This window comes from Saimiri boliviensis, chromosome 2, assembly GCF_048565385.1.
Source record: "Saimiri boliviensis isolate mSaiBol1 chromosome 2, mSaiBol1.pri, whole genome shotgun sequence".
In the NCBI taxonomy this organism is placed as follows: Eukaryota; Metazoa; Chordata; class Mammalia; order Primates; family Cebidae; genus Saimiri; species Saimiri boliviensis.
The window spans coordinates 221,614,759-221,634,279 of record NC_133450.1 but is presented as its reverse complement, the minus strand read 5'-3'; the positions used below and the strand labels follow the sequence as shown (position 1 = coordinate 221,634,279).

The window sequence follows — 19,521 nt, the reverse complement described above, 5'->3', positions numbered from 1 at the left end:
TTTTAGTAGAGACAGGGTTTCCCCATGTTGGCCAGGCTGCTCAAACTCCTGACCTCAGGTGATCTACCTGTCCTCGCCTCCCAAAGTGCTAGGATTACAGGCCACCACGTCCCGCCCTTTTCCTCTGACTTTGACCTTGATGTAGCACTCGGTGCTGGGTTGGAGCCAACTCTCGTTCCCCAGTTGGTCATGGGAACCTCTCTGTCCCGCCGGAGCTGAGGCCTGCTTGGCCATGAGGCCGTGTTGAGACATGTCATTCCTCCTCTGCAGGGCTTGGTGGCCATCCCAGTCTCCGTCTTCTGTAGTGTGCCACATAAGAAGCACTTTGACCACTATATCCGCTTCTGTTTTGTGAAGGTAAAGGGCGGGACTGGGGGAGGAAAGACCTCACAGAGCTTCCCAAGGCCCCCTGGGCACATGGGGAGAGGGTCGGACCCTTCTGTGTTGGTGCAGGACGAAGCCACGCTCCAGGCCATGGATGAGAAGCTGCGGAAGTGGAAGGCGGAGCTCTAGCCCTGAAGTCACGCCCTTGGCCCTCCACAGAGATGCTCTTTGGGTGTCTGTCCATGTTTCAGCCATGTCTAGGTCAGGGAAGACAGTATTGGGAAACCTCTTTATGACACAGAATGTTCTGGGCAGGAGCCGCCTGTCTTCATCATAGAGAACCAAGTGCCTCCTGTTTGAGAGGTGAGGGTCGGTCTGACCTGGGCCTTTCCCTGCGCCTCCATAGGTGGGTTTGTAGGGTCTTGGGTTGCTTCTGGTCTCTCCAGGCTTGGCTGAGTCCGGAGGGCAGAGTCCCACAATGTATTGATCACATCACAGCCCTGCTAACGCTCAGGCACAACCTCACCTTTTCTGGCTCATCTTGGCCTTGGAAGCTGCCTTTAGGCTTGAGTCCTCCTTTTCATCCATAATAAAATGTTTAAGTTATTCGAATCCTTATTGATGGCTTCTCTCTGCTTCACGCTCGTGCTAATGGCTGATGTAACTTGATAAAAATGCCCAGGAAAACCTCAGACAACCCCCAACTTTGTACCAATGGTTTCTGTAGTCACATAGTTAGTGGCACAACCAGGCCTAGAACCCAAGACCCTCAAATTAATTCCTCACTATTAATCTTTTTTTTTGAGACCGAGTCTCGCTCTGTCACCCAGGCTGGAGTGCAGTGGCGCATGCTCGGCTCACTGTAACCTCCACCTCCCAGATTCAAGCCATTCTCCTGCCTCAGCCTCCTGAGTAACTGGGACTACAAGCACCTGCCACCACGCCCAGCTAATTTTTGTGTTTTTTTGGAAATGGGGTTTCGCCATGTTGGACAGGCTGGTATCAAACTCCTGATCTGAGGTCATCTGCCTGCCTTGGTCTTCCAGTGTGCCGGGATTACAAGCCTGAACCACCAAACTTGGAGTCTGATATTAATCTGATGGTAGCCGTTACTGGTGCTGGGTGTGGTGGCTGGGGTAGGGGGTGTCATGTGTGTGTTGGGGGGGGATTGGGGCTTGTGACAAGGAAGACATGAACATTCCCACGGGGGTGAGAGAATAGCAGAGTGAGGGCCAGGAGGACCAGGGACTTAACATAATTCACAGGGGAGGAGGAATGCATGTTGACTGTGCAAGCCCTGTCTGCCAGGATGCCCATCATCTTAATCCTCTGAGACTGAGACCTGAGTTATCTCCAGTTCACAAGTGAGGAAAGCATTCTGAAGGTAAGGTGAAGTGACATGCCCAGGCCTTCTAGCTGGCCCAGTGTGTGTCTCACTGGATAGCAGTGGCAGCTCCTGAATTCCTTGGGAAGGTGGTATTAGAGGCCTTACCTTGAAGTTGCATTTGCGTAGCAGACACATGGGTTTGGCTCATATCATATGTTTAACTGATAGGAACATATCATATAATAAAATACACATTTGGTCTTTGCCCTTAGTAAAGAATTCCTTGGCTGGTCACAGTGGCTCACACCTGTAATCCCAACACTTTGGGAGGCCAAGGCAGGCAGATCACAAGGTCAGGAATTCAAGACCATCCTGGCCAATATGGCGAAACCTTGTCTCTACTAAAAATATAAAAAAATTACTCATGCCTGTAATCGGCCGGGTGCGGTGGCTCAAGCCTGTAATCCCAGCACTTTGGGAGGCCGAGGCGGGTGGATCACGAGGTCAAGAGATGGAGACCATTCTGGTCAACATGGTGAAACCCTGTCTCTACTAAAAATACTAAAAATTAGCTGGACATGGCGGCACGTGCCTGTAATCCTAGCTACTCAGGAGGCTGAGGCAGGACAATTGCTTGAACCCAGGAGGCAGAGGCTGCGGTGAGCCAAGGTCGTGCCATTGCACTCCAGCCTGCGTAACAAGAGTGAAACTCCGCCTCAAAAAAAAAAAAAAAAAAAAAAAATTAGCTGGGAGTGGTGGTGCACACCTGTAATCCCAGATACTGAGGAGGCTGAGGCAGGAAAATCTGTTGAACCTGGGAGGCAGAGGTTGTAGTGAGCCAACATCGCACCATTGCACTCCAGCCTACGAGACAGTGAAAGACAAAAAAAAAAAAAAAAAAAAAAAAAAAGAATTCCTAAAATCGTTGGAGTCTCTGGATGATAGGCATGTCTTCCTAGTCACATGGAACCGCTCTGTACTGTGCACTTACAGGGTCAGAAATTTTAGCCTGTCACCCCGTTCATCTCTGGCTCCAGGGGGAGTGGGGGGGTGAAGGACTAGACTTTGAGTGCAATTACATGGTCCATATCTTTTTATTGTTGTTGTTTTCAGGGGTTTTTTGCATTTTTTTTCTCACGTGGCCGATGTCTTAGTCATGCTTACAAAACAAACCCGTCAAAAAATCACAACAAATTTAGTATAAGATCTAAATTGGGCCAGGCCTGGTGGCTCACACCTATAATCCCAGTGCTTTGGGAGGCTGGGGCAGGAGGCTCTCCCGAGGCCAGAAGTTAGAGACCAGCCTACATCTCTACTAAAAATGCAAAAATTAGCCGGGCATGGTGACACACACCTGTAATCTCAGCTACTACTTGGGAGGCTGAGGCACTAGAATTGCTTGAACCTGGGAGGCTGAGGTTGCAGTGAGCCAACATTGCACCACTGTACTCCAGCACGGGCAACAGGGCAAGACTCCCTCTCAAAAAAAAAAAAAATCACTAATGGCTCACTTCTGTAACTTCAGCACTTTGGGAAGCCAAGTTGGGGGATTGCTTGAACGCAGGAGTTCAAGACCAGCCCTGGCAACATAGTGAGACACCACCTGTACAAAAAGAAAAAAAATTAGGTGTGCATAGTGGCTCACACTTGTAATCCCAACTAATAAAGTATGTTAATTAAAAGAGAAAGAGGCCCCGTGCAGGTGGCTCTTGCCTATAATCCCAGCACTTTGAGAGGCCAAGGCGGGCGGATCACTGAGGTCAGGAGTTCCACTAGGCTGGCCAACATGGCGAAACCCTGTCTCTACTAAAAACACACACACACAAATTAGCTGAGCATGGTGGTGCGCGCCTGTAGTCCCAGCTACCTGGGAGCCTGAAGCAGGAGAATTGCTTGAACCCAGGAGATGGAGGGAGATTGCAGTAAGCTGAGATCGCGCCATTGCACTCCAGCCTGGGCGATGGAGCGAGACTGTCTCAAACAAAAAAACTGTACATGAATAATCTATAAACCTGGATTAAATTATATCATTTTCAGCTCTGACTCACACTGCAGTTCAAGGCCCGAGGGTCCCCATGTATAAAGCCTTACGAAAGCCAGGCGGGGTGGTACACTGCATGCCTGTGGAACCAGCCTCGGCAACATATCAAGACCTTGTCTCAAAAAAATAATTTTAAAAACAAACTACGCAGAGGTCTGAGTGTTGTAATTGTCCGAACTTAGAGGAGGGCTCTGAGCCATCCAAGGTTCAGGACAGTAACCGCAATGCCAAACATTTGGGCACCTACTCCACCCAACCCCTACCGGCCTACAGGCTCCTGGAGCCGCCAGGCGCTTAGGCCACGCCCCCGTGAGCATTGGTTCTCCGATTGGACAGCTTGATGGAGGTGTGGCCGGAAGAGGAGAGTCTCATTGGCAGGGGCGTGGCTGACGGTCTGTGCGGAACATGGCGGAGCGCGGGAGAAAGCGCCCGTGCGGCCCGGTAAGTGCGGGCAGCGGGACCCCGCGCAGGGCAACAGGGTGGAGGCGTGACAACTAGCGGCGCGGGGGCCTGCGCCGGGGCCGGGCCGCGCCTTCTGCTTCCTGCTTCCCGCTGATCCCGGGCCGGAAGCCCTAAAGGTGCCGCGTGAGCCGCTGCGGGATGGGAACAGCGCCGGTGTCCTCCCCGGAGCCCCCGAGGGCTCCCTGGCCCCCGCTGGATTACGGAGGCGGGACTCAGCTCGCAATCTTGAATTCGGAGCCCTTTCGTGGCTATGTCTTCTGACTTCCAGGGCGACTGTGGACAGTCCTGTCCCCTGAGCCTCAGTTTTCTCTTCTGTGGGAATTCATTGGACAGTTTCTTGAGTGCTCTCTGTGTGCCAGGCCGGGTTCCAGGCACTGGCGAAACAGCGGGTCCCTGCCCTCCTGCCGCTTTCTGGGGCAGCAGTTTGCAGAAGTTCCTTGACTTCCTTGTCGCCCCATGTGGAGGGGCTGGCTGTGGAGGAGCAAGCGGAACCCCTCCAGGTGTGACCAGCCTCACACTCAATCCTCCTCCCACTCCTCCAGGGTGAACACGGCCAAAGGATTGAGTGGCGAAAATGGAAGCAACAGAGTAAGTAAGGGTGGGGAGTATCTGCGCCCACCCTTCCCGTAGACCACTCTCAGCAGTGCTCAGTCAAACCTTGGAGAAAGACACCAACTGTGTCCCCTCTGGGTCCTACAGCACCCAAAGTTGGGAGGCAGGGGCCAGGAGCCCTGGGGAGCCCCCTTGCTGCCCTCTGGCTGCTCACCTAGCAGCTCTGCAGAGTCCAGGCTGACCCAATGAGTGGGAACTATCTCCTCTGACAATCGGGATGTTCTCTTATTTAGAGAAAGAGGAGAAAAAGAAATGGAAGGATCTCAAGCTGACGAAAAAACTGGAGCGGCAGCGGGCACAGGAGGAACAGGCAAAGCGCCAGGAAGAGGAGGAAGCAGTGGCAGAGAGGGAGGACCGCGGTGAGCTGGGGCCTTAGAGAGGGCCACAGGTTGTGGCCTACAGTAGATGTCCTGCAGGCAGAGCAGAGGCGTCATATCTGGAAGGGCCTTTACAGACTAATAGGTCCAAACATCTTGTCCTGATGGAGAAACTGGGGCCCAGAGAAGGGAGGGAGCCAGCTAACTGAGTTCTGATTTACTGCTTAGGTAAATTTCCAGCCTATGGAATGTAAGCCTCATCTCTCTCTCTCTCTCTCTCTCTCTCTGTTTTTGTTTGTTTGTTTTAGACAGAGTCTTGCTCTGTCGCCCAGACTAGAGTGCAATGGCACCATTTCTGCTCACTGCAACCTCCACTGCCCAAGTTCAAGCAATTTTCTTCTCTCGGCCTCCCAAGTAGTTGGGATTACAGGAGTGTGCCACCACACCTGGCTAATTTTTGTATTATTAGTAGATACATGGTTGCACCATGTTGGCCAGGCTGGTCTCGAATTTCTGATCTCAGGTGATCCATCCACCTCAGCCTCCCAAAGTGCTGGGATTAGAGGTGTGAGCCACCAAGCCCAGCCCAAGCCTAGTATCTCTTTTTCTTTTCTTTTCTTTTTTTTTTTTTTTTTTTTTTTTTGAGACAGAGTTTCACTCTTGTTACCCAGGCTGGAGTGCAACGGCGCGACCTCGGCTCACTGCAACCTCCACCTCCTGGGTTCAGGCAATTCTCTTGCTTCAGCCTCCTGAGTAGCTGGGATTACAGGCACGCGCCACCATGCCCAGCTAATTTTTTGTATTTTTAGTAGAGACGGGGTTTCACCATGTTGACCAGGATGGTCTCGATCTCTTGACCTCATGATCCACCCTCCTCAGCCTCCCAAAGTTCTGGGATTACAGGCTTGAGCCACCGCGCCTGGCCAAGCCTAGTATCTCTTAACTTAGACCTCTAGAACTTCATGATCTTCATGATTTTTTAAATTTATTGACCATTTTCTGTGTGCTTTACTTTCATTTTTCATTTAATTATTTTGATTTCATAATGACAAAACTACAAAGGAACAATCCTAGCAAACATTGTAGCAAGTTCATCCAGACAGTTACATCTATTTATCCTAAAGTGTAGATACAATGTTACAACAGTGAAATCATGTTATCTAAGTGCTTCCTCCACTTTTTTTTTTTTTGAAGACAGAGTTTCACTCTTGTTTTCCAAGCTGGAATGCAATGGCACAATCTCAGCTCACTGCAACCTCGGCCTCCCAAGTTAAAGCTATTCTCCTACTTCAGCCTCCCAGGTAGCTGGGACTACAGGCATGTGCCACCATGCCTGGCTAATTTTTTGTATTTAGTGGAGACAGGGTTTCACCATGTTGGTCAGGCTGGTCTCGAACTCCTGACCTGAGGTAAGCCACTGCGCCCGGTCATTTTTTTTTTTTTTTTGAGACATAGTCTCACTCTCTTGCCCAGGCTGGAGTGCAATGGCACAATTTCAGCTCACTGCAACTTCCACCTCCTGGGTTTAAGCGATTCTCTTGCCTCAGCCTCCCAAGTAGCTGGGATTATAGGCATGTGCCACCATGCTCTGCTAGTTTTTGTATTTTTAGTACAGATGACATTTCGCCATTTCGGCCAGGCTGGTCTTGAACTCCTGACCTCAGGTGATCCGCCTGCCTCAGCTTCCCAAAGTGCTGGGATTATAGGAGTAAGCCACCTTTTGTGATACCTTGGGCCATGTGTTTGACTTCCTGGTGCTGAATGTTCCTCGCCTGTAAATGGGGATAATGGCAGTGTCCTCACTGGGTTGAGGTTAATGGCCATCGAGTTAACGTGCACACGCAAAAGGCTTATTAGATACCAGCTTACATTTGATCCCCATTTGATAGCTGGAGAACTGAGGGAGTTAGGGGGACAGGATATGAATTTAGGCCACTGCTGGTGCCCACTCCACAGCCTCACCCGTGGTCTGCCCTGCTCAAAGGAGCCTCAGAGATTGCTGCATCATTTTCCTCCTGGGAGACCGAGGCCCAGAGAGGGGACGTGGATCTATTTTGCTCACCTCAAAATTCCTCCCATTTGGGAAATTCTCTAACCTTGGGCACTGGTGACAAAGGAAGGGAGAGGAGGGTGGGGGGCCCTCGCCTCTCGGGCTGACTGGGAACACCCCTTCCTTCAGGGCGGCCCTACACCTTAAGCATAGCCCTGCCGGGCTCCATCCTGGACAACGCCCAGTCGCCGGAGCTTCGCACCTACCTGGCCGGTCAGATTGCCAGAGCCTGCGCCATCTTCTGTGTGGATGAGATTGTGGTGTTTGATGAGGAGGGCCAGGATGCCAAGTGAGGGGCCATCCCACAGGGTGCCAGGGCTCAGGGAGAGGGAGGGGCTGCCAGGATGGGCCAAGGCTTCGCCCTGCCCCCCACCACACGCCTGGCTCTTCCCTCATGCCCTGCCTTATCTGTATCCTTAGTGGGTAGAGTTGCTGGGTGAGGGTGATGACTGCAGAGGTGGGATTGGGAGCCAGAGGCCTAAACCCATACCTCAGCTGTCACCCAGGCTGGAGTGCAGTGGCACAGTCATGGCTCACTGTGGCCTCTACTTCCTGGGCTCAGGTGATCCTCCCAACTCAGCCTCCTGAGAAGCTTCGATTATAGGGAGGAGCTCTTGAAGGGGCCACAGCTGGATCCTGAGCCCCCATCTCTCTCTCCAGGACTGTGGAGGGGCAATTCACAGGAGTTGGCAAGAAGGGGCAGGCGTGCGTGCAGTTGGCCCGGATCCTGCAGTACCTGGAGTGTCCGCAGTAAGGGGGTCTCCCCAGAGCAGGAGGGAGGGTTGTGTCAAAGTAGAGGCCAGGTAGGAGGCAGCTTCCCCTGGGAACATCCTTAGGTCAGCATTCTTTCCCAGGTACCTGAGGAAGGCGTTCTTTCCCAAGCACCAGGATCTACAGTTTGCAGGTAAGGTTGTGTGGGCCCACCCCCCATTTCCCCTGGATGGTGCCACAGACACTGAGAGACCACCCAGTCCTACCCCGCACTATCCAGGTGGGAAAGCAGGCCCAGGAGAGCAAGACCTGTGCCTGATGCCAAGCTGCAGGTCTGTGGCAGAGCTGAGCCTCTGCTCCAGCGTCCCCACTGCACCCTGTGTGCCCAGCAGTTCCCAGACTCCTCCCGGCCCTGCCTCCACAGGGCTCCTGAACCCCTTGGACAGCCCCCACCACGTGCGTCAGGACGAGGAATCCGAGTTCAGAGAGGGCGTCGTGGTGGATCGGCCCACCAGGCCAGGCCACGGCTCCTTTGTTAACTGTGGCATGAAAAAGGTAGGAACAAAAAGGTGGGCTGGGACACACCTCCAGGACACATCCTGGCAATGGAGGGCAAGCAGGGGGGTGTTGGGGGAGCCCTGGACCTGCCCGAAATCCCTCACTCATGCAAATTTGGGCCAGAGAATTGTGCAAAATGGGGCTCAATAGATAAACCCAGGAATGAATTCACTGTTGCTTAAAAAGCAAATCAACAGAAGACAGTCCTCATGATCCAAACAAAACCCTGCAGAAACAAGCTGAAAGTCACCCTGGAGCTGCTCCCATGTGGCGCAGAGTCAAGCTGGGACGGGGCCATTCATCTGCCACCTCTTTATCCTCAAGTCAGAGACAGAAACATGCATGTGTATGGGGTCCCCCTCCTGTCAGAAAGCACAAGCCAGGCGCAGTGGCTCACCCCTGTAATCTCAGCACTTTGGGAGACTGAGGCAGGCGGATCACTTGAGGTCAGAAGTTCAAGACCAGCCTGGCCAACATGGTGATACCCCGTCTCTACTAAAAGTACAAAAATTAGCCAGGTGTGGTGGCGTGCCTGTAATCCCAGCTACTCCGGAAGCTGAGGCAGGAGATTCACTCGAACCCGGGAGACAGAGGGGGCAGTGAGACGAGACCATGCCCCTGCACTCTACCCTAGGTGACAGCAAGACTGCGTCTCAAAAAACAAATGGCAGAGCTACCGAAATGTAGAAAACTGGGTTTCATCTACTTCTACGCTGTGCCATGAGCGCCCCAGACGTGCATGTTTGGCCAGTGGCCTGTGTTTTGCATAAATCGTTTCTTGTGAACAGGTCCCCCCAGTGCCAGGGGTAGAGGGTGCCAGGTTGACCTGGACCCCTGGACCCCTTGCTAACCCCAGGACTCCCCTGGCAGCATCTGAAAGAGCCATGACCCCTGATGATCATGAGGGGAATGGCACTCATTTCTTCTGGCTTCTCCCCAGGAGGTGAAGATCGATAGGAACCTGGAGCCCGGGCTTCGAGTGACCGTGCGACTGAACCAGCAGCAGCTGCCAGGTATCTGGAAGGTTCCCTAGTCCCTGGGTTGGCCTGACCAGCTCCACGGCTCAAAGCCACCTCCTTCCATTCCCTGTCCCGTCACCCCGTCTTACAGACTGTGTTACCCCTCCAGAATGCAAGACCTACCGTGGCAAGGTGGTATCATCGCAGGACCCTCGCACCAAAGCTGGTCTCTACTGGGGCTACACCGTCCGTCTGGCCTCCTGCCTCAGTAAGGACAGAGCTGCCTTCTCCGAATATCCATCCATCTCTCTGGGAGGTGGCTGGGAGCCTTGCCTGACCCAAATATCAGACCAAGGTTCTTGTCCTGCCAACGTGCTGTGTGTCCCTGGGCAAGTGCTTTTCCTTCTCTGGGCCTTGTTCTCCCTGGACGCACTGCCTGCTGAGCAAAAGTATCGTCATTGATTCGTAATGTTTCTGTGGGGTTGGGAAGCGGGGCTAAAGGGCCAGAAATGTCAGAGGCCCACTTCGTGCTCTTGTCTCCAGCCTGGGTGACAGCTGAGGTATGGGTTTAGGCCTCTGGTGCCCAATCCCACCTCTGCAGTCATCACCCCCACCCAGCAACTCTACCCACTAAGGATTACAGAGGGAGTATTTCAGGCAGGGCATGAGGGAAGAGCAGAGGGCAGAGACTGGATAGAACAGACCTTCCTTTCCAGTCTGCACTATTTCCCAGCCAAGCACAGGCTTGGTCTCCGTCCTGCTCAGTCCTTGACTTCTCAGGAACAGCTCTACACCCCCCCTCCCCACCCCCACCCCCACACCGCTGCTTCAGTACACACACATGCCCCAAGCTGTGGCTTGTGGGGGAGCAGGACCCGCCCTGAGCTGGCCCCATCCCCAGGTGCTGTGTTTGCTGAAGCCCCCTTCCAAGATGGGTATGACCTGACCATCGGGACTTCAGAACGCGGCTCAGATGTGGCCTCTGCCCAGCTTCCCAACTTCAGGTGGGTACCTCCTGGGGCCGGGGCCAGGCCAGGAACCTACATGGTGGGTGAAGCTACCCCGAAGGGCCCCTGCTGTCTGGGGTGGGGAGGGACTGAAGTTGGGCGCTGTGCTCAGTGGGGCCTTGATGAGCACTTGAGTCACCCCCTCTTGCACGTGCCAGGCATGCTCTTGTGGTGTTCGGGGGCCTCCAGGGGCTGGAAGCTGGAGTGGATGCTGACCCCAACCTGGAGGTGGCTGAACCCAGTGTCCTCTTTGACTTGTACGTCAACACGTGTCCTGGCCAGGGGAGCCGCACCATCCGCACGGAGGTGAGCCCACCTGCCTCCCCGCCGCCAGCCGCTGGGGCCTCAGGATCGCTCCAAGTAGGGGCTGCCACTCTTGCCCTTCCACTCACCCTTGCCGGTGGCTGCCTTGTCTGGGGGTGGTCCTCTCACCGCCTCTCAGCCTCTGACCACAGCAGTCTCGTGGCAGGGACAGGACATGACCTTATACCCAACACTGCATCAGGCGGAGTACAGCTAGGAGTCAGCCCTGGGTGCGAGCGCCCGTCCTGGGCTTCTAGGATATGTGACCTAGGGGCTCTGCCCACCCCTGCTCTGGCCTCTGCGTCCTTAGCTGTGCGCATTCGGTGATCTTCCAGGGTTCTGGTTCTGTCCCTTGTGTGTGACCATGGTGGCCACAGCAACACTCCCCTTGGGGTTTCACTTGCATCTGTCCCACAGGGGAAGCTGCGTGCAGTTGGAGCCTTCCCAGGGACGGCTCTACCCACCCCTGGGCCTTATGGAACCTATGCAGTCACTTCTGGAGTCAGGCATAGGACACTGTGCTATGGGCGCTCTGCTGGGGCGGCTGGTACTCCCATCAGTCCCGCAGCGTGGCCAGCCCTGTCTACCCATCCCTAAGGCCTTGTCCAGGCCAAGCGCTCTGAGCCTGCCAGCCATATGCCCCAGCAAGAACCGTGGCCCCCACCCTTCCAACACCTGTGTGAGGGCTGAGAACTTCCTGCCCATCTCCTTGACCTCCCCTGGCCCGGGGAGGTGGGCATTGCTACCTTCACCCCCATTTTACAGAAGCGGAGACTGAGGAGCAGGCTGTGTGGCTCTCCAGGTGGCAGGTGTGCAGTGTGAACCTGGGCCTGTCAACCTCACCAGGCCCTGCTAAGGACAGTGGGCCCAGTGGGCTGCGTCTTGGGCAGCCAGCCTCTGAAGACAGGTTGGGAGCGGGGGCACCCGCTGGTCTCCAGGCCCCAGCCCACTGCCACATTTCTCTTCCAGGAAGCCATCCTCATCTCCCTGGCTGCCCTGCAGCCTGGCCTCACCCAGGCAGGTGCCCGCCACACCTGAACGTTCTAAGGGGCCCAGGACATCAGTGAAGCAGTAGTGACAACAGGCTCTGCAGGTCACTTGGGACAGACACAGACAGAGTGGCTCCAAAAATCCCCACCTTTAATGTCCCCCAGCCTGTACACACCCACAGTCTCGCTGGGCTCTGCCCTCACTTGCTGCCTGCCGTGATGGCCTTGAGGCTGCCTGCTCGAGCCAGGATGTTTGGCACAAACAGCAGCCCCGAGGCCCGCTCGATGCTCTCAATGGGCACTAGGAAGCGCTCCAGGGGGATGGCCTCGTCCACAGGTGCGTTGGGCATCACATAGGAGTGAAGCTCGATTTGCCCGCCTGCTGCCTCCAGGATCAGCACCTTGAAGAAGTGTGTGGGCACTGCCACATGGTTCTTGCCAATGACCTGGTACTTCACATAGGATTTCCCATCAGCCTCTGTCCTGTGGGCAGACCCAGGCACACATGGGCAGGAGGCCTGGTTGAACCCAAGGCCACCTCTTCCAGGAAGCCTTCCCTGATCTGTCCTCTAACTTCTGTCAAGCTAGCGGACCACCCTCTCACTGTGAGGCTTCTTTGCCCTGCCTGGCTCCTGCTTGAGGCTAGAACCCTCTTCAGGGTGGAGGCTAACTCTTTCCCTCTGTTTGCCTCATGCCCAACACGGGGTCACGCGGAGTGGGTGACAATAAATGCTGCTAGAAGAATTGAGCCTTCTGAATATTCACATTCCTCTGGGGGGACACTTAACGACTGTCCGTCTCTCCCCATGGAGGTGAGCACCAAGTGAGCGAGGACCATGACACTGGATGAGGGCTTCCCCTCAGCAGAGTCTCCTCCCTTGCCGCGGGTCATAGGAGGCACCTGCTAATGAAATTTGATCAGTGCCCCAACCACTGCCTTGGCCAGCCCGTGCTAAGCCCTTACCACGGGCCAGGCCCTGGGGAAGCATGTGACATCAGCCAAGAGGTCACAGGTTTTGGCCCTGTTTTGCAGCGGAGGACACAGGTCATTTGCCCACAGCACCAAGGGACTAGGTGATGAGGCCTAGAGTCCATCCTGAGCCTGTGGATTCCAGAGTGCGCTGCTCAGCCTCGACCTATTGCCTCCACAGTCCAGAGAAACCACGGAGCATGGCCAGCGGTGCTCAGTCGCTTCCACCTGGGAGGCCAGGGTGGCGGCCCCGGGTCAGGCAGATCCGATTTCCAACTCCTGAGAAGGGTGGAGGAAAGCGCTCCAAGCAGAGCGGAGACCGAAGGTGGGAGAGCTTGGTGCACCAGGGACCCGGAGGAGTTTCCATGAGAACAGGATTGAGTAGGTGTGCCAAGAGGTGACAGCAGGGAGAAGCGGGGGCAGATTCAGGGCCTGCTGCTGCCCATGGGCAGAGGAGAGGTGGTAGGAGGGACCCAAAGGGTCTCTGGCTGTGGAAGTGGAACGAGAGGACCCCAAGGGCAGGGAAACTGACAGACTTGCCAAGACACCAGATGAGTAGTGAACAGGTACTGACCCAAAGCCTGGCAAGCCTGGCCCTGTGAGTGACAGTAGGGGCCTTGAGTGGGAGGTCCTGCCACCCCCAGCCCCCTGGTTTCCACCTTACCTGGGCAGGAAGAGCGGCCCTGTGCAGACATAGACGTTCTGGTAGCTGCGGGTCAAGCTGCGGCTGTACTTCTCTAGGTTGTTCCAGGCATGCTGGTTGAGGTGGGGCGCCTGGGGGGAGAGGCGGGGCTCAGCGGGACTGTGGCTGGGGCCCTTCCTCCTCTACCAGGGCCCTGGGGGAGTGGACATGCCCAGGGATGCCCAGCGGGGGGCAAGCAAGAGGAAACTGAGGAGCAAGGAATGAAAGTCACTCCCTGAAGCCACATGGAGTGGGGCAGGGCTGACGAGTGCTAGCCGCAGCCCAGGTGTCAAAGCTCCCAAGAGCTCAATGAAGGAAGGAGCATGTCTCCACCTTTCAGAGAGAAGGACTGAGGCCTGTCCTCAGCCCCACCTGGGGGCTCATGGGAAGACCAGCCCTCCCAACCACCAACCCTTTCCTTTCCCAGTATGAGCCACAGAAGAACCTAGCTGGGAATGTTACGAATCTGCCTCCATCTTGAGCTCTTCAGGCCTTGGACAATGGAAAGGGGATAGGGGGCCGTGCTCTGGAAGGAGGCTGGGCCAGAGACTGCTGCCCCATGGGCTCCACCCAGAGCCCCAGGGCAGCCTCCATCCTCTGGTGCCAGGCTCTGCTGGGAACAGGCCAAGAGGGTGGCTGACCCAGGGTGTGCCTGGCACTAACAGCCTGATGGAGGCCGGGCGCGGTGGCTCAAGCCTGTAATCCCAGCACTTTGGGAGGCCGAGGCAGGTGGATCACGAGGTCGAGAGATCGAGACCATCCTGGTCAACATGGTGAAACCCCGTCTCTACTAAAAATACAAAAAATTAGCTGGGCATGGTGGCTCGTGCCTGTAATCCCAGCTACTCAGGAGGCTGAGGCAGGAGAATTGCCTGAACCCAGGAGGCGGAGGTTGCGGTGAGCCGAGATTGCGCCATTGCACTCCAGCCTGGGTAACAAGAGCAAAACTCTGTCTCAAAAAAAAAAAAAAAAAAAAAAAAAAACCCTGATGGTAGGCCAAGTGTCTGCCTCGAAACTGATCCGAGGCAGCCAGTGTAGGACGATATCCGGAGGCCCACGGTTTTATAGACCAGGGGTCCCCAACACCTGGGCCACAGACTGGTACCAGAACTGGGCCACACACAGGAGGTGAACAGCAGACGAGCACCTGAAGCTTCACCTGTATTTACAGCCACGCCCCATCGTTTGCATGGCAGCCTGAGCTCCGCCTCCTGTCGGATCAGTGGCTGCAGGAGATTGTCAAAGAAGCTGGAAACCTATGGTGATTTGCGCATGCGAGGAGGCTGTGCGCTCCTTTTGAGAATCTAATGCCTGATCTGTCATTGTCGCCCATCACCTCCAGACAGGACTGTCTAGTCGCAGGGAAACAAGCTCAGGGCTCCCACTGATCCTAAATTACTGTGAGTTGTATATTTCACTCTATATTACAGTGTAATCATAACAGAAATAAAGGATGCACTTGAATCATCCTGAAACCTGCCCTGACCCACCAAGCCGTGGAAAAACTGTCTTCCACGAAACCGGACCCCGGGGCCAAAAAGGTTGAGGGCTGCGGTTCTACCCAGACTGCCTGCCTTCTGCTGTGTGACACTGTCCGTCGCTTTGCCTCTGTGAGCCTCAGCGCCGCATCACTACCGCCGGAGGAAGGTGAAGAACGGTACTGTTCCCATTTTGCAGACGAGGAAAGCGACGCTCCGGGGTGCCCAGGGTTCGCAGCTGGAGCTCAAGCCGGGCAGCGCCGCCGCCGGGAGCCCAGGGCTCCTTCCTCCCGCCACGGAGTGCGACTGCGAGCCCCGGCCGAGGGCGCATGGGCAGCTGCCCCGTCTGCAGAGGAATAAGCCGAGGCCCCGCATTCCGCGACCCGCGCAGGGCGGGGGCGCTACCTGGGGCGCGACGTTGCTCAGGTAGAACGTGTCGTCCATGGCCTTCTGGCTCCAGCGGTGGTTGGCGGCGGCGGCCAGGTGGCCGCGGTCGAAGCCGCTGCCGCGGTAGTCGGCGTTGGTGGCGCGGTGGTACGCATGCACCGAGTCGTCCTCGCGGAAGTCGCACGCGCGGCGGTCGCCGTCGCCGCGGAGCCGCTCGGGCCGCAGCTGCTCCACCACCCAGAGCGCGCCGCGGGTGCGCGGGTCGTAGCACAGCACGTACGACTCGCGGCTCTTGAGCTGCGCCAGCCCCGGCAGCCCGTACTTGGCCAGCTCGCCCGGGCCGCGGCCCGCGGGTCCCCCCGGCACGGCGGGCAAGTCAGCGGCCGCCGCCACGGGCAGCACGGGCAACCGACCCAGCAGCCCCGGCGCCACCGGCGCGTCCTCCCGCCGCCGCCGCCAGCTCTCGGCGGCCGCGCCCAGGCCCGCGCCCAGCGCCAGGGTCAGGCCGGCCCGCAGCACCCGCATGGCGTGGGGGCGACCTCCGGTGGGCGACCCAGGAGCTCTTAAAGGAGCCGCGCCGGGGGACCCACTGCCGGAACCGGGCTGCTGGGACCGCGGGCGATAGAGTGACTTCCCTACCACTCAGAAACGCTCCCCAGAGATTGGGACTCAGAACCCAGGGGGAGCAGCCGGCCCCAGGCGGGTGACCCAGACGCCCTTTCTCTGCGTATTTAGTATGCGGCCTGAGGGGCGTGGCACCCTCACCTCAGTTCGTAATTGGCCACCGTCAGGTCTAGCTCCGCCCCCATATCGCAGGCGCCCTGCCTGTCTGGGGGCGCCTCCTCCTCTGCGCCTGCGCCAGAACCTCCTGCTTAATAAGCACCTCGACAAGGTCCAGCAGTGTCGAGCGCTTTTATTGTCACTGCTTAGTCTCACCCTTTACACGGCCCGGAGAGGGAACTCCTAGCTGGTAGAGCAAGCACAGGGCCCCAGAAATATCTAGCCCCAGGCTATCTATCCTCCATGACACCAAAAATAAGCCCCGCGATTCTACCAAATTGGCAAAGGTTTTGTTTTGTTTTGTTTTGTGAGGGAGTTTCGTTATCGTTGCCCAGGCTGGGGTGCAAAGGCGCGATCTCAGCTCACGGCAACCTCCCCCTCTCTGGTTCAAGGGATTCTCCTGCCTCAGCCTCCCGAGTAGCTGGGATTACAGGCACGTGCCACCACACTCGGCTAATTTTTGTATTTTTAGTAGAGACGGGGTTTCATCATATTGTTCGGGCTGGTCTCCAACTCTTGACCTCGTGATCTGCCCGCGTTGGCCTCCCAAAGTGCTGGGATTACAGGTGGAGACCCGCTGAAGCTTTTAAAATATATTTTGAAGTCAGGTAATGTGATAGCTCCAGCTTTATACTTTGTTGTTTGTGTGGCGTTTATTTGTGAGAACTCAGGGGTGTCGCTCTACTGCCCAGGCTAGAGTGCAATGGTGCAATCACAGCACACTGCAACTTCTGGCTCTCAGGCTTAAAGCAGCCTCCCTGGAGCTGGGACTACAAGCATGTGTCACTACACTCAGCTTTTTTTCTTTTCCTTTTTTTGGAGCGACAGGATTTTGCCAAGTTGCTCAGGCTGGTCTCAAATTTCTGAGCTCAAGTGATCTGCCCTCCTCAGCTTCCCAAGGTGCTGGGATTACAGGTGTGAGCCACCATGCCTGAAATTTTATTTATTTCTCTAAGATGACATTGGAATCTGTATAAAAATAGGGATTACATAGAATCCATAGATCACATTGGGTAGTATAGACATTTTAACATTAATTTTTCCAATCCATGAACAAGGAATGTTGTTTTTCTTCAGTGTTTCATAGTTTTCAGTGTACAGGTCTTTTACCTCCTTGATTAAATTTCTTCCTAAATATTTTTTTTTTTTTGGTGGGGGGTACTTACTGTGAATGAGATTTTTTTCTATTTCTTTTTCTGAATTCATATGCTTTTTATTTCTGCTTTTTTTCTTGGTTTTTTAGATAGCTTGATAGTATACAGGAATGCTGATTTTTGTTGATCTTGTTATCTTGCCGCTTTACTGAAATCATTAATTCTCAAAGTTTTTTGGTGTTTAGGGTTTTTTCTAACATAAGATCATGTTGTTGGCAAATAGAGACAATTTCACTTCTTCCTTTCCTATTTGGATGCTTTTTCTTTCTCTTGCCTAACTGGTCTAGCTGGTACTTCCAGTACTATGTTGAATGAAAGCAGAGAGTGGGCATCCTTGTCTTGTTCCTGATCTTAGAGGAAAAACTTCTCAACTTTGAGTATGTTAGTTGAGGTCATGCCATATATAGCTGTAACTGTTATGTACCATATATGTTGAAGTACATTCCTTCTTTACCTACTTTGAGGTTTTTTGTTTGTTTGTTTGTTTTTTGAGGCGGAGTTTCGCTCTTGTTACCCAGGCTGGAGTGCAATGGCGCGATCTCGGCTCACCGCAACCTCCGCCTCCTGGGATCAAGCAATTCTCCTGCCTCAGCCTCCTGAGTAGCTGGGATTACAGGCACGCGCCACCATGCCCAGCTAATTTTTTGTATTTTTAGTAGAGACGGGGTTTCACCATGTTGACCGGGATGGTCTCGATCTCTTGACCTCATGATCCACCCGCATCGGCCTCCCAAAGTGCTGGGATTACAGGCTGAGCCACCGCGCCCGGCCTACTTTGAGTTTTTATCATGAAAAGATGTTGAATTTTGTCAAATGCTTTTTCTACAGATAATGGGATGATCCAAGCTGTTTTTTTGTTTTGTTTTTTTTGTTGTTGTTGCTGTTGTTTTTTGAGATGGCGTTTCACTCTTGTTGCCCAAGTTCGAATGCTATGGCGAAATCTCAGCTCACTGCAACCTCCGCCTCCCAGGCTCAATCAATTCTCCTGCCTCAGCCTCCCAAGTAGCTGGGATTACAGGCATGCACCACCACGCCAGGCTAATTTTGTATTTTTAGTAGAGATGGGGTTTCTTCATGTTGGTCAGGATGGTCTCAAACTCCTAACCTCGGGTGATCTAACCGCCTTGGCCTCCCAAAGTGCTGGGATTAAAGGCATGAGCCACCACAACTGACCTTAATTTTTTTTTTTTTTTGAGACAGTCTCGATTTGTTGCCAGGTGCCAGACTGGAGTGCAGTGGCGCAATCTTGGCTCACTGCAACCTCTGCCTCCTGGGCTCAAGCAATTCTCCTGCCTCAGCCTCTCGAGTAGTTCGGACTACAGGCGCACATCACCATGCCCAGCTAATTTTTGTATTTTTTCAGTAAAGATGGAGTTTCACCATGTTGGCCAGGATGGTATCCATCTCTTGACCTTGTGATCCGCCCACCTCGGCCTCCCAAAGTGTTGGGATTACAGGCATGAGCCACCATGCCCCGCAAATTTTCTTAATCTAAAAAATAATTGGTGGCCGGACATAGTGACTCACGCCTATAATCCCAGTATTTTGAGAGGCTGAGGCAGACAGATCTCTTGAGGCCAGGAGTTAGAGACCAGCCAGTCCAACATGGCAAAACCCATCTCTACTAAAAAATACAAAAACTAGCCAGGTGTGCTAGTGCAAACCTGTCATCCCAGCTACTCAGGAGGCTGAGGTGGGAGAACTGTTTGAACCCAGGAGGTGAACTCCAGCCTGGGTGACAGAGCGAGACTCCATCTAAAAAAAATTAAAAATTTAAACACGGAAAAGAAAAAAACAAAGGAAAAGATGTTGAATTTTGTCAAATGCTTTTTCCACATATAATGGGTCAGTCTAAGTTTTTTTAAATCTGAAAGATAACAGGCTATGTAATCACGTATGTAGAACCTCCTTCCCTAGTACCCCCTCCTTCCTCTCCCAGCTGCAGACCGCTGAGGCTCAACTGGAAGAATCAAACAGGCTCTTCCTAGAAAGATCTCCGGGACCTTTTCTTAGAACACTCTAACAGACCCTGACTCCATCCCTTTTCAAACATCTTTCCCTGCTCTGAGGTCGCCAAAGTTTCAGCTTATCACAGCACCAATGCCCATTGCAAAGAACACGTGATTTATTGGAGAACAACTTGTCATCAACAGCACTGATTCAAAGAACAAAACAGATGAAAAAACAAAAGCAAACCATCTGACCCTCTGGAGTGAGATCTGCTGAATTGATACAGCTCAATCGGTAGTGTCCAAGGTCCAGGGGACAGACAGGTTCTCAAGCAGGAAGCCTCAGGCACTCTGGCTCTGTGGGGACCTCCCCTGGACATCTGCTTGAGAATCTAGAGAAGGGACATTGTCAGGGCAGGGCCTTTCCGCAGATGTCCCGCTGGGAGCTCAGCCTAACCAAG

General features: G+C 54.3%; 3 protein-coding genes across 16 annotated transcripts in view; 2 read left to right on the top strand and 1 right to left on the bottom strand.

The window, feature by feature from the left end:
* KYAT1 (kynurenine aminotransferase 1) overlaps nucleotides 1-936 on the top strand; it is a 39,880-nt gene extending 38,944 nt beyond the window's left edge. For all 11 annotated transcript variants that reach the window (XM_003940028.4, XM_074395435.1, XM_074395432.1 and 8 more), the window contains 2 exons: nucleotides 271-357; nucleotides 454-936. In XM_003940028.4, coding sequence (XP_003940077.1) covers nucleotides 271-357; nucleotides 454-513 — 147 coding nt within the window. In that variant the 3' untranslated portion in view covers nucleotides 514-936. The remainder of the gene's footprint in view (nucleotides 1-270; nucleotides 358-453) is intronic.
* A 1,459-nt stretch (nucleotides 937-2,395) lies between these two features.
* SPOUT1 (SPOUT domain containing methyltransferase 1) lies at nucleotides 2,396-12,404 on the top strand. Of its 4 annotated transcripts, XM_003940033.3 has the most exons (12): nucleotides 4,031-4,133; nucleotides 4,697-4,742; nucleotides 5,000-5,125; nucleotides 7,263-7,422; nucleotides 7,794-7,883; nucleotides 7,988-8,037; nucleotides 8,269-8,399; nucleotides 9,343-9,415; nucleotides 9,531-9,629; nucleotides 10,263-10,365; nucleotides 10,527-10,674; nucleotides 11,641-12,404. In XM_003940033.3, the coding sequence occupies exons 1-12, from the start codon at nucleotides 4,098-4,100 to the stop codon at nucleotides 11,707-11,709; spliced, it is 1,131 nt and encodes a 376-aa protein (XP_003940082.1). In that variant the 5' UTR covers nucleotides 4,031-4,097; the 3' UTR covers nucleotides 11,710-12,404. The 4 variants fall into 4 exon arrangements, with proteins under 4 accessions (XP_039330904.1, XP_003940082.1, XP_039330905.1 ...); XM_039474971.2 differs by having other exon boundaries at nucleotides 7,988-8,399; XM_010350760.3 differs by having other exon boundaries at nucleotides 10,527-11,730.
* Nucleotides 11,791-15,929, bottom strand: ENDOG (endonuclease G). The gene is made up of 3 exons (XM_003940049.4): nucleotides 15,196-15,929; nucleotides 13,295-13,404; nucleotides 11,791-12,143 (listed from the first exon to the last, which is right to left on the bottom strand). The coding sequence occupies exons 1-3, from the start codon at nucleotides 15,700-15,702 to the stop codon at nucleotides 11,861-11,863; spliced, it is 900 nt and encodes a 299-aa protein (XP_003940098.2). The 5' UTR covers nucleotides 15,703-15,929; the 3' UTR covers nucleotides 11,791-11,860.
* Nucleotides 15,930-19,521: the final 3,592 nt, after the last annotated feature.

Coding starts and splice junctions, on each gene's coding strand:
- ENDOG (XM_003940049.4), bottom strand. CDS start 15,702: ATGCGGGTGCTGCGGGCCGGCCTGACCCTGGCGCTGGGCGCGGGCCTG. Junction 13,405..15,195: donor TGAGCAACGTCGCGCCCCAG/GTAGCGCCCCCG, acceptor CTCTCCCCCCAG/GCGCCCCACCTCAACCAGCA. Junction 12,144..13,294: donor GGGCCGCTCTTCCTGCCCAG/GTAAGGTGGAAA, acceptor GTCTGCCCACAG/GACAGAGGCTGATGGGAAAT.
- SPOUT1 (XM_039474970.2), top strand. CDS start 4,098: ATGGCGGAGCGCGGGAGAAAGCGCCCGTGCGGCCCG. Junction 4,134..4,696: donor GAAAGCGCCCGTGCGGCCCG/GTAAGTGCGGGC, acceptor CCACTCCTCCAG/GGTGAACACGGCCAAAGGAT. Junction 9,630..10,262: donor CCGTCTGGCCTCCTGCCTCA/GTAAGGACAGAG, acceptor CCCCATCCCCAG/GTGCTGTGTTTGCTGAAGCC.